Source organism: Podarcis raffonei, chromosome 6 (assembly GCF_027172205.1).
Source record: "Podarcis raffonei isolate rPodRaf1 chromosome 6, rPodRaf1.pri, whole genome shotgun sequence".
In the NCBI taxonomy this organism is placed as follows: domain Eukaryota; kingdom Metazoa; phylum Chordata; class Lepidosauria; order Squamata; family Lacertidae; genus Podarcis; species Podarcis raffonei.
In genome coordinates, this window is record NC_070607.1 from 11,484,391 (window position 1) to 11,496,425 (window position 12,035).

At 44.4% G+C, this 12,035-nt stretch overlaps 1 protein-coding gene across 5 annotated transcripts in view; it reads left to right on the top strand.

The window, feature by feature from the left end:
• The window catches only part of HMCN1 (hemicentin 1), a 301,086-nt gene that overhangs the window by 61,271 nt on the left and 227,780 nt on the right, over positions 1-12,035 (top strand). For all 5 annotated transcript variants that reach the window (XM_053391425.1, XM_053391419.1, XM_053391422.1 and 2 more), the window contains exon 5: positions 11,787-11,958. In XM_053391425.1, coding sequence (XP_053247400.1) covers positions 11,787-11,958 — 172 coding nt within the window. The remainder of the gene's footprint in view (positions 1-11,786; positions 11,959-12,035) is intronic.

Sequence of the window (12,035 nt, forward strand, 5' to 3'; positions counted from 1 at the left end):
GGTAGTGGCACCCGCCCTGTGGAAAACCCTCCCATCAGATGTCAAGGAAATAAACAACTACCTGACTACTAGAAGACATCTGAAGGCAGCCCTGTTTATGGAAGCTTTTAATGTTTGATGTTTTATCGTGTTTTTAATATTCTGTTGGGAGCCGCCCAGAGTGGCTGGGGAGACTCAGCCAGATGGGCAGAATATAAATAATAAAAATTATTATTATTATTATTATTTGACAAACTTGGCTAGAGCCATTAACCAGGAGTTGTCAGTGAGGAGAGACAGCGCTGTGTACTTGACCTTCTGGTAGCGGAGTTTGGATTATTCAAGCAGCTTTAAACTTGGAAGTATTCTTCAATAGGTTTTTATTCAGTCTGATTCTGTTCAGAATTGGAATGCAAAATTAACAATGGCGCATCCTTTGTTATGTCATATCCGACGCTATGTCATATATAATGTTGGCAGCATGGCTGCTGTTCAACCTTCAATTCCTGGCAAAGTATTAGGATTGTATATAATGTTGCATGATTACTTAGGTCCACTAGTTTTAATGGTTTCACTCTGAGTAAAACTTAGTTAGATGCACTCCTTAGAAACAACTACAGTGGTACCTTGGTTCTCGAACGGCTTAGTTGTCAAACAAATTGGCTCCCAAGTAAGTGCTCTGGTTTTTGAATGTTTTTTGCAAGCTGAATGTCCAACGCAGCTTCCGTTTGAGTGCAGGAAGGTCTGGAAGCCAACCGGAAGCCACACTTTGGTTTTTGAACGGTTTCGGGAGTCAAACAGACTCCCGGAACAGATTAAGTTTGAGAACCAAGGCACCACTGTAATAAGTAAGTTAGCTGTGTTTACTATTAATCATTTTCCAATTCTGGTTGGACACTAGCAATAGTTGTAAGGTAGTAACATGAATTGTGCAAATATCCCCCCTTTTCAAAATCTCTTCAGCTCAGTTGTTTCCCCTTGCAACATTATTTGATGATCCAATCCAATAAAGTCATGTAGTTAATGGGATGACATCATGAGGCTGCATTTAACAGAATGGCATCATCAGTAAATGCAGTCACAATCAATCACATTTCTTTGTGAGGAGAACGGTGGGTGAGGGCAACATAAAATAAGTAAAAATGACTTTTTGAAAATGGCTCTGCCATTTGTTGGTCAAACAGGGTTGTTTTTTAGCTTTTAATGTGATTGAACAGAAACAATAGTAAGAGGAAAGAAAGAAAGAAAGAAAGAAAGAAAGAAAGAAAGAAAGAAAGAAAGAAAAGAGCACCAGTGGTTCTTTTACGCTGACTTCAATCTTCAGATACACCAAATAAAGGCTCGTCCGCACTTCCTCTCCCCCCGCTGCTTCTCCCTGCGAAAAACTGCTCTTTAGTGCTCAATTGGAGCAAATGGCAATTTGGGTTTTCTCCAGATTGATTCTTGCTCTGATTTAACACTAAAGAGTGGATTTTCCCTGGGAAAGAAGCAGGGAAGGTGTTTTCTAGGCGCTGGACAAGCAGAAGTGCAAACAAGCCCTGAGTAGTGCTTATCTGGTGTATTATTGGTTCCCTACAGGTTTTCAAGCACTAGTTTGGTGTGATAAATAACATAAGAGACGCAGGCTGAAATCCAGAGGAGTGTGTGCATGAAATTTATGCACCTGGATATCCCCCCAGAGTTTCCTTTTCCGAATGTGCTCCTCCCTAGAACTCTTTAAACTATTCTGTAAATCTCCCTGAATCCAAAAAGCATTTTAGGAATAAGACAGAAGACCTGCATGAAAGGAGCATGGTAGTTCCCCCCCCTCAAGAAAGCTCTTGTGTGTAATTCCCAAACCGTTTTCCGATTTGAAGGAACTAAAGAACAGCTTGGAAGTTTCTGGAGTTGGGAATATGTAAAAAGTGCCTTTTGAAAGAAACACCTGGCTAGGGGTGGGGAACATGCACACACCCCTGGATTCCAGCCATATTTTATGGTGTTGTGTCAAGACTGTCCTGCGCCGATTATTGCAAATACATTAATATTGCAGTCATTTTTGTCGTCACATTAAGGCTGCCAAGCTCTGGCCTGTAAAGTAATAAAGGCCTAATTATTCTAGTCTACTTCCTTTAGCTTGTCAAAGGGTAAAGATTGTTCCACCAGGGAAAGGAGATTTGAAAATTCCACCTAAACATTTGTTGCTTACATTCTGAAGTTAGCATTTGTTCTGGCTAAAAGCCACTTTTTTTCTTTTTGTTTTGTTAAAGCAAACAATCCCATCAATACTAACTGAACTGAATCCCATCAATACTAACTGCGCTTGCACCTGAAATTCTGAACCGTTTTGGATAAGCACCATGCAGATACAGATAGTTTTAAATAAACACTAATTCTAAATGAGGTTCTGTAGCACTTGTAAGCCTAGGGTACAGGGGACTCCTTGCTGAGGGCACTGTACATCCTCTCAGCTATTCACAGATGTAAAAAATAGCACATAGCATGCATGTTTCCGTGGAACTGATGAAATTTCACACCTTTGCTGAAGGCTACGCAAATATTTTGTTCATGAACTCGAGAATGGAAGCATGTTATTTGTTAAAACAGAGCGGTTTTTCCTCTGTGCCAGTCATATTCTTATATATTAACACAGGTCTAGTTATTTCCTTTTGGTCACCATGATCCAGTGCATAGAATAATGGACTTTAGGGCTAGTTTCAAATTCCAACATATCCCCAAAAAATTGCAGGGCAAAACATCAAACATTAAAAACTTCCTTAAACAGGGTTGCCTTCAGATGTCTTCTGAAAGTCAGATAGTTGTTTATTATTTTTTTTTGAGGTCGGATGGGAGGGTGTTCCACAGAGCGGGGGCCACTACCAAGAAGACCCTCTGCCTGGTTCCCTGTAACCTCACTTCTTGCAGAGAGGGAACCACCAGAAGACCCTCGGAGCTGGACCTCAGTGTCCGGGCTGAACAATGGGGGTGGAGACGCTTCTTCAGGTATACTGGGTTGAGGCCATTTAGGGCTTTAAAAGTAAGCACCAACACTTTGAATTGTGCTCAAAGGTAGCCAACATGGAGCGCATTGCAGTAGTCCAAGCAGGAGATAATCAGAGCACGCACCACTCCAGCGAGACAGTCTGCGGGCAGGTAGGGTCTCAGCCTGCGTACCAGATGGAGCTGGTAGACAGCTGCCCTGCAGACAGAATTAACTTGCGCCTCCATTGACAGCTGTGGGTCCAAAATGACTCCCAGGTTGCGCACCTGGTCCTGGACCTCAGTGTCTGGGCAGAACGATGGGGGTGGAGACGCTCCTTCAGGTATACTGGACCAAGGCCATTTAGGGCTTTAAAGGTTAGTGCCAACACTTTGAATTGTGCTCGGAAATGGGAGCCAATGTAGGTCTTTCAGGACCGGTGTTCTATGGTCTTGGCAACCACGCCCAATCACCAGTCTTGCTGCCACATTCTGGATTAATTGTAGTTTCTGGGTCACCTTCAAAGGTAGCCACACGCAGAGCACTTTGCAGTAGTCCAAGCGGGAGATAACCAGAGCATGCACCACTCCGGCAAGACAGTCTGTGGGCAGGTAGAGTCTTAGCCTGTGTACCAGATGGAGCTGAGAGACAGCTGCCCTTCAGGTAATCTTTGGGAGGAACATCTGAAAATTAAACAATAGATCAGAATCCCATGTGAGAATTTAATGGGTGTTTAATTTGGGAAGTTGACCATTGTAAATTTCCCAGCTGGCTGCAGGGCAGGATAGCCCGCCAAGACTGAAGTTTAAAATGCCCAATCATGGGCAGCCAATGGAGTGGAGCTTGGTCAGAGGACCTGAACAAGGAAGTTAACGTTCTCGTCCGCCAACTGAGGATAAAATCCGGTTTCAGCACAATTGGCCGAAGAGCAAATTGAGAGAGCAGATTGTCAACATTAAATAGAAGGTTATGATGAGTATGTATTTGTAACACACATTGCCACAGGCACAAACTTGCATGAGCCTTTGGAAAATGTAAATGACATTTTCCTGCCAGATTTCTTCTTTTGCCTCTGCATTGTTTGTCTCTAGGCAGGACTGCAAACTTGCTAATTTGCCCTTTGCCTTTATAAACTGGTGTCCTGAGTAGACTACATGCTAACACAGCTGGCTTTGACTTGATAATAAAATGTGTCAAGCCAAGTTGGAGTGTTTATTTTGAAATTAAAATTCTCAAATGTGTTCTGAATTTTTGCTGTTTCTTTTTTTTTAAGAGAACCTCTCAGCGCACAATATAAAGTGGTTTTTATTTGATTTATACACATTTTTATCATGTTTACAGCTGGTTAACGCCTTTTGATATCAACATTACGTAAGCTTCTAAGCTTTGGCTTGAACTGATGCTGTCGATGGATCTTCCCCATGATCTAGCAAGGGAAATCTTGCCTTAAACATTACGATCTTCACCAGAGGCCCTCCTTTGGGATCCATTTTCTGAGATAAGAAAATGTGCAAATGGAGAGAGAGCCTGTTCAGTTTGGGTGCCCTGCATGTAGAATGTTTTTTTTTTTTGGCACCAAGCAATTACCCTTCTGTTTTCCCAGGCCTTCTAGCAAGTTACCCATCTGGTTTTCAATCTGCTAGAGGGTTTTCTAATTGTTTGCCACTTGTTTTTATTTGTTTGGCGCTGTTATAAATACAACTTTAATTTTTGTTGTGTTACAGCTATTGTGAGCACTGCCCTGGGGGTTTTTGAATTGAAGAGCAGCATGGAAATGTTTCAGATAAATAAATATAGCATGCCACTCGGTTTCTTGACATACTTATCTATAAAATGAGCTAGTACAAAGCAATGGTCTGTGGTGGATCTACCATGTCTGAATCCTGTTTGCTCTTCATCAATAATAGTTCCATTGGTTATCCAGTCAACTAGCTTATTTTAAATATAGGACCTAGGACCTATAGGTTATTTTATTTTACCTTATTTTAAATATAGGACCTAGGACCCTCGTACCTACGGGACCGCCTCTCCTGGTATGCCACATGGAGAGCCTCAAGGTCCATAAGTTGCAACACCCTAGTGATCCCGGGCCCTAAGGAAGTTAGATTGGCTTCAACCAGAACCAGGGCCTTTTCAACACTGGCTCCAGCCTGGTGGAACGCTCTGCCTCATGAGACCAGGGCCCTGCAGGATCTGATCTCTTTCCGCAGGGCCTGTAAGACAGAGTTGTTCCACCTGGCCTTTGGCTTGGAGCCAATTTGATTCCCTCCCCCTCTTTATTTTTTCTTTTTCCTTTCTCCTCCTGTGATGAGTCTGCATTTTATTATTTTAATGTTTCAATATTTTAATGTTGTATTTTAATCTTGTTTTTAAGTTGTATTCATTCAACTTGTTTTTATTATTGCTTGTTAGCCGCCCTGAGCCCAACCTTGGCTGGGGAGGGCGGGGTATAAATAAATAAAATTATTATTATTATTATTATTATTATTATTATTATTTATTTTAGAGATGCTTTGCTAATTACAGATAGCAAACTGGTTGATAACTAACAAGGATCGGATGTTAGGCCCTTTTTGAATATAGGGATAACTACCACTGTGGCCCAAACTTTAGGGAATAACCTGGATTAATCCATAAATAAGAATATTACTCCCAGCAGGGAGGCCCACCAGTCGATGTTAGATTTCAACAGTTCTGGAGGCAAATAGTGTATGCCTGGTGCTTTATTACTTTTGAACTGCAAAACAAGGTTCTTGGCCTCAGTTCAGGGTACTGGAGGCCAGTCTGGTAAGCTTTCCAAAGATTCTGTTATTTGGTTGACCTCATCATCGTGACCATGATAGAGTGAATGATAATATTGCATCCATTCATTGGGTCTGATAGTGCACACTGGAACTTTTGGAGCACTTCTCCAGCAGACCTGATATCCTACACTAAAAGAGGCGGATGTCCTTATCGTGAGAGGCCTTTCTTAGAATATGCCAAGCATATTCTCGGCCTCACTGATGTGGTCTGAAGGAAAGCAGAGCAATACGTTTGGCAGCAGTTTGGCTGCAGGAGTTGCCAGAAGGAGGCATGCAAGGCGCCTTCAAATTCAAATGAATGGCAAGTAATAATAGCAATAATGTACACCCTCCCCCAGCTGTTTCAAACTTTAAATGTTAATATGAGTACTTGGAATCAGGTCTGGAAATGGACTCAAAGCCAGCGCAGAAGAGAGACTGGCATAATATGCTCTTACCTACCAGTCTCCATCAGTAATGTCGCCTTTCCCAGTGGAAATTTTGGGTGGACTGTCTTCGACAGTAGCCCCTCATATAACACATTCCTGTATTCCAGCCAAGAAGCTTAAAACTTCTCCTTTTTTTCCTTTGAAAGTACGCTCTTCAGCCATGTTGAAAACTGTGACGTTTTCCTTAATTGACACCGGTGCTAATTAATTCACCATTTATTGTATGGAAAGACAGCTTTGTTGGATGAAATTTGCTCCCTCGTGTAAGTAGTATAATAAATCCCTCTTTCTCCCCTGTACTTTTTAACTCTGCAAGTTGAATGTAAATGTAGTCCATTTAGTATGGGGGCGGGAGAAATGAGCAAAATTTGTCACAGACTCTTAAACTCAAAACATATGTCAAGTACATTTTAGATTCCATACTTCAGTATCGCATGTTTGTTTAAGTCTAGAAATAATTCGCCGCAGACCACTTCAATTTTCAGGACTTCACATTGATTTCTAATTAAAGTTCCCTTCTCCAACTTGATGTTAACCTCATCATCTGCCTCCTTGCAGACTGTTTGACTGTCATGGAAAATGCTTTGGTTATTTGCGAGAGAAGTGTGTGATGCACGGTTAGACTTTTGCAGTCATTATGCTCCCTCGCCCCATTCCCTCCCGTAGGATAAGGCCACTTCCGCCTTAAGGAGGAGGTGGGGTTGCGGGCTTCATGGCCCCTCCACATGCGCGGGGAGTGGGAGGCCAGCCCCGCGCAATCGGGGGATTCCCGGCTGCATCACCCCCTAGCCGGCCAATTGGGTTGGTCCGGGGGTGTGGCCTGCCCCATAAAGGCAGGACGCAGCTGTCCGCCCACCAGCTGCTCCTGTTTCCCCACCCTCCCGCCCCAAGAAGGTTTTCCTTCTTGGACCTTGCTATGGACCTTGCTTGGTCGCCGTTGAGGGGCCTGGTAGGAATTTTCCCACTTGGCAAATTGGCACCAGCCACTTGGTTTTCGCCTACCTCATAGCAAATTGTCACAACTTTCTGGGTATTGGCGGTTAGGCATTAGAATAGTTCTGTAAATGGAAAGAGGGGAGGTAGCGCCATCACTGTTGGGAAATTCAAGCCCTTCTCATGAGAAGCAGGTAGCAGTCCCAGGCACCCGGCTTGAGTTCCCTGTTGACCTCCCTGGCTGCATTCCCCAGCAGACGCAGGCAAGGTCTCGATCGGCGATTCTTCTCAAACATGAGAAGAACACACCCCTCTTTCCTGCCTCCCCCCCCCCCGGCAGGGGAAAGAGATAGACAGAAACGTATTTACATGCCTTTTATTTCTGTCTTTGCAGCATTACAAAAAACATGACTGCTCTCTTCAAATTCCAGCAGTGTTGTGACAAACACTTCCTGTACATCCCGGACAGGAATAAACAGAAGAGCTCATATTTCACTCTGAGCTAATTCCGGTGCTTCGCACTGTGAATTGACTGTCCCTCTTTTTCCCACGGACAGTCCCAACATTCCCATCATGTTTACTTTTCAAGCTAGGACTTTGCAGCAGCATTGCTTCATTATCGTAACAATCACGTGCCCCAAATATTGAAGGCTAGTCCGTTAAAGGATTCCAGGGTGTGTGGCCCTGTCCGAAGCCTAGGGAGGTTAGGGCCTAATGCACGCCCCCTATTGGTGACACGGGAGGAGCTCCTAGTTGATGTGCATCAGCAGGACTCCCCCTACTGGTGGTTAACCCTTCCCGGACTTCAAGCAGACGGACTGAAGTCAGATATAGTTGGTTAGGTCCAATGCCTAAGCCAATACCACTCATCACCTGTAACCAATAATGTTGTGGCCTTTTTTAGCCCATTAACCTTAATAATTCTGTCGTGTGTCATTATTTTCCAACTGAGGGGGTTGGGAACTCCCCCCAGAGAAGGCACTTTTCCCAGGGCCTTCTCAAACCTAGAGCCTGTTCTGTTTTACAGTAGTACCTCGGATTAATAACTTAATTTGTTCCAGAAGTCCGTTCTTAATCTGAAACTGTTCTAAACCTGAGGTACCACTTTAGCTAATGGGGCCTCCCGCTGCCGCCGCGCAATTTCTGTTCTCATCCTGAGGTAAAGTTCTTAACCTGAGGTACTATTTTTGGGTTAGCAGAGTTTGTAACCTGAAGCGTCTGTAACCCGAGGTACCGCTGTATTCATTTCAACACCACCTTCACCCGTGGCAGCAACTAATAACATCAAATTCATCTTAAGCAATGTGAGGAAGGGCTTCTCTTCTCTTTGCTTTCTATTACATGTGCTAAGACCTGTCCAAAAAAACAAAGAAACCTAAAGCCGCATGTAACATGCCAAAGTTTATGAACTTGAATTCCAGTCTATTTTTAAAGGTTTGGGGCTAGCGTGGGTTTTTTTTGACTTCACATCCAGGGAGCTTGGTGAAGCTTTTCATCCTTCAAGCTTTGCATTGCGAACCCAGGGGATGTGAACCCAAACTGAAAAAACAGTTTGTACAAAGCTCTGCGCGCTGGGACCTGCCAACTTTTGCACAGACTTTTTAGCAATGAGTGCATTGGCAGCTGCAGGGAAAATATAAAACCATGAACTGGACTGTAAAAATGCTGGCCTCCTGAGCTGCGCCAAGGCTTGGATCCAGTACAGGAAGCACCAAGGCAGGTTTGGGCAAAGCCTGGGAAGTCCCAAGGTGAAACTCAGAGGAATCTGATACGTTGGAGGGACAGAACCAGACAGTTTGGACCATGGGTAGGCAAACCCGGGGGCTGGATCTGGCCCAATTGCCTTCTAAATCCGGCCTGCGGACGGTGCGGGAATCAATGTGTTTTTATATGAGTAGAATGTGTGCTTTTATTTAAAATGCATCTCTGGGTTATTTGTGGGGCATAGGAATTCGTTCATTATTATTTTTTAAATAGTCCGGCCCCCCACAATGTCTGAGGGACAGTGGACTGCCCCCTGCTGAAAAAGTTTGCTGACCCCTGGTTTGGACAAATGTTTTGAGAACTAACTGTCCAAGGTAGACTCACGGTAGAGCTTGGAATAATCTAGAGTGTATTGGCTTTTGAGGCCTTAAGTCTTCTATCCTATGCACACTTACCTGGGAGTAAGCGCCATTGACCATAGTGTAGGACATGCTTCTGAGTATGGCTACATAGGATTGCATTGCACTGGTGGTATAGGGAAGTTTTTAATGTTCAATGTTTTACAGTGGTACCTTGGGTTACATATGCTTCAAGTTACATACGCTTCAGGTTACAGACTCCGCTAACCCAGAAATAGTACCTCGGGTTAAGAATTTTGCTTCAGGATGAGAACAGAAATCATGCTCCGGCGGCGTGGTGGCAGCAGGAGGCCCCATTAGCTAAAGTGGTGCTTCAGGTTAAGAACAGTTTCAGGTTAAGTACGGACCTCCGGAACGAATTAAGTACTTAACCCGAGGTACCACTGTATTGTGTTTTTAATGTTCTGTTCGGAGCTGCCCAGAGTGGCTGGGGAAACCCAGGCAGATGGGTAGGGTATAAATAATAAAATCATCATCATCATCATCATTTATCAGATAGGAAATGACCGGCCAGTAGCCATAGAAGTAGATGATTGAACAGCCTGCCTCTTTGTCAATAAATACGCGGAAAGAGTTTAGCTTACAACAGCCACAAACTTCCAACCTCCCCAGGAAACTGCCTTGTGCATATAAATTAATTGTTTTAATTCAAGACTTCTTAGGCTTTTAAGGGATTGATGTGATGCAGCGAATGTGTCCCTTGATTGTTTCAAATATGGCAACTCTGCAACAAAACCCGTCAAAGTGAATTTGGGTTAGGAAGATGGGTTCTGAGGACTTGCTGGGGAAATTTAGTTGTACAAATGGCAACTTACAATGAATAAATCAGTCTGAGGAACCAAGCACTGCATTTCTTCATGGGGAAGCTGCCAAGGGTGGATGGCAAAAAGGCAAATGTGGGCAGAATACCAATAGTATTTGCTGGATTATTTTCCATTCTGCACAGAGTATGAATAAGTGAACATTTCTGCTCCTACTTCTGTAGGAGGTTCTTCAGCTTCCCCACCTAAGTTTGACAATTCCTGGAACAAATCATGGCGGGCGAAGGAGGTGGTGTAGAGGGGCAAGACCCTGATCCCCTCTGTCCTTCCTGCATGGTTATTTTTGCCAGATTCCCCTCCAAGCTGACTTTTGAGAGACAATTATTTTTTTGGGGGGGTCTAGTGCTTGCCACTTTCACTGTCTGCCAGCCCCAGAAATTCCTCCACCTGGGTGGAAGTGGTCTGCACGACCAAGTGGCCCTGCCTTTGGCTGGAAGGAAGTTACCGTATTTTTCGCCCTATAGGACGCACCGGCCCATAGGACGCACCTAGTTTTTTTGAGGGGGGGAATAAAGAAAAAAAATTATCCCCCCCCGAAGTGCGGGGCGCGCTGCTTCAGTGCGCCCCGCGCTCCGTGCAGCAGGCTGCTATCCGCAGCCTAGGGAGCCCTGCGGGAACTCCCGCGGGCTACCCAGGCTTGCTGATAGCTTCCTGAAGCCTGGAGAGCGAGATTTCCCCTTCATTTTTGGAGGGGGAAAAGTGCGTCCTATAGGGCGAAAAATACGGTAAGTGGCTTTGAATAGGATATGGGTGGTACTTGTAATTGCTTTGAGCCTATAAGCCTATCAGTGTGTTGAGGGCTGCTGCCTGTTGGATGACTACAAAGGAGCTGTATTATGGCTTCATGGTGTTTGTTGTTGTTTAGTCGTGTCCGACTCTTTGTGACCCCATGGACCAGAGCACGCCAGGCACTCCTGTCTTGCACTGCCTCCCACAGTTTGGTCAAACTCATACTGGTAGCTTCGAGAACACTGTCCCACCATCTCGTCCTCTGTCGTCCCCTTCTCCTTGTGCTCTCCATCTTTCCCAACATCAGGGTCTTTTCCAGGGATTCTTCTCTTCTCATGAGCTGGCCAAAATATTGGAGCCTCAGCTTCCGAATCTGTCCTTCCAGTGAGCACTCAGGGCTGATTTCCTTCAGAATGGAGAGGTTTGATCTTCTTGCAGTCCATGGGACTCTCAAGAGTCTCCTCCAGCACCAGAATTCAAAAGCATCAATTCTTCGGCGACCAGCCTTCTTTATGGTCCAGCTCTCACTTCCATACATCACTTCTGGGAAAACCATAGCTTTAACTATACGGACCTTTGTTGGCAAGGTGGTGTCTCTGCTTTTTAAGATGCTGTCTAGGTTTGTCATTGCTTTTCTCCCAAGAAGCAGGCGTCTTTTAATTTCGTGACTGCTGTCACCATCTGCAGTGATCATGGAGCCCAAAAAAGTAAAATCTCTCACTGCCTCCATTTCTTCCCCTTCTATTTGCCAGGAGGTGATGGGCCCAGTGGCCATGATCTTTGTTTATTTCCTTTTTTTTTGATGTTGAGCTTCAGACCATATTTTGCGCTCTCCTCTTTCACCCTCATTAAAAGGTTCTTTAATTCCTCCTCACTTTCTGCCATCAAGGTTGTGTCATCTGCGTATCTGAGGTTGTTGATATTTCATAGTGTTACTGGTCTGCAAAGCAAGCAATGCATCCAGTGGACTATAATATGGAAGCTGTTCATAGCATTATCTTCTCTTGCAGGTGTTGAAATGGGTTGAAGAAGCCGTACAAGCTTCCAAAGTCCATCTCTTATCGACAGACCACCTGACTTCAGCTGTAAATGCTTGGCAAATCCCTTTTGATCCTAGTCTGAAAGAGGTTACAGTGTCCCTGAGTGGTCCTTCTCCAGTTATTGAAGTCCACGATCCTTTAGGTGAGTTATTAATGTCCCACTTTCTCAAAGGAAGAGCAGCGGTGGGTCTGTATTCTCCCCACTTTAACAAACTGCAA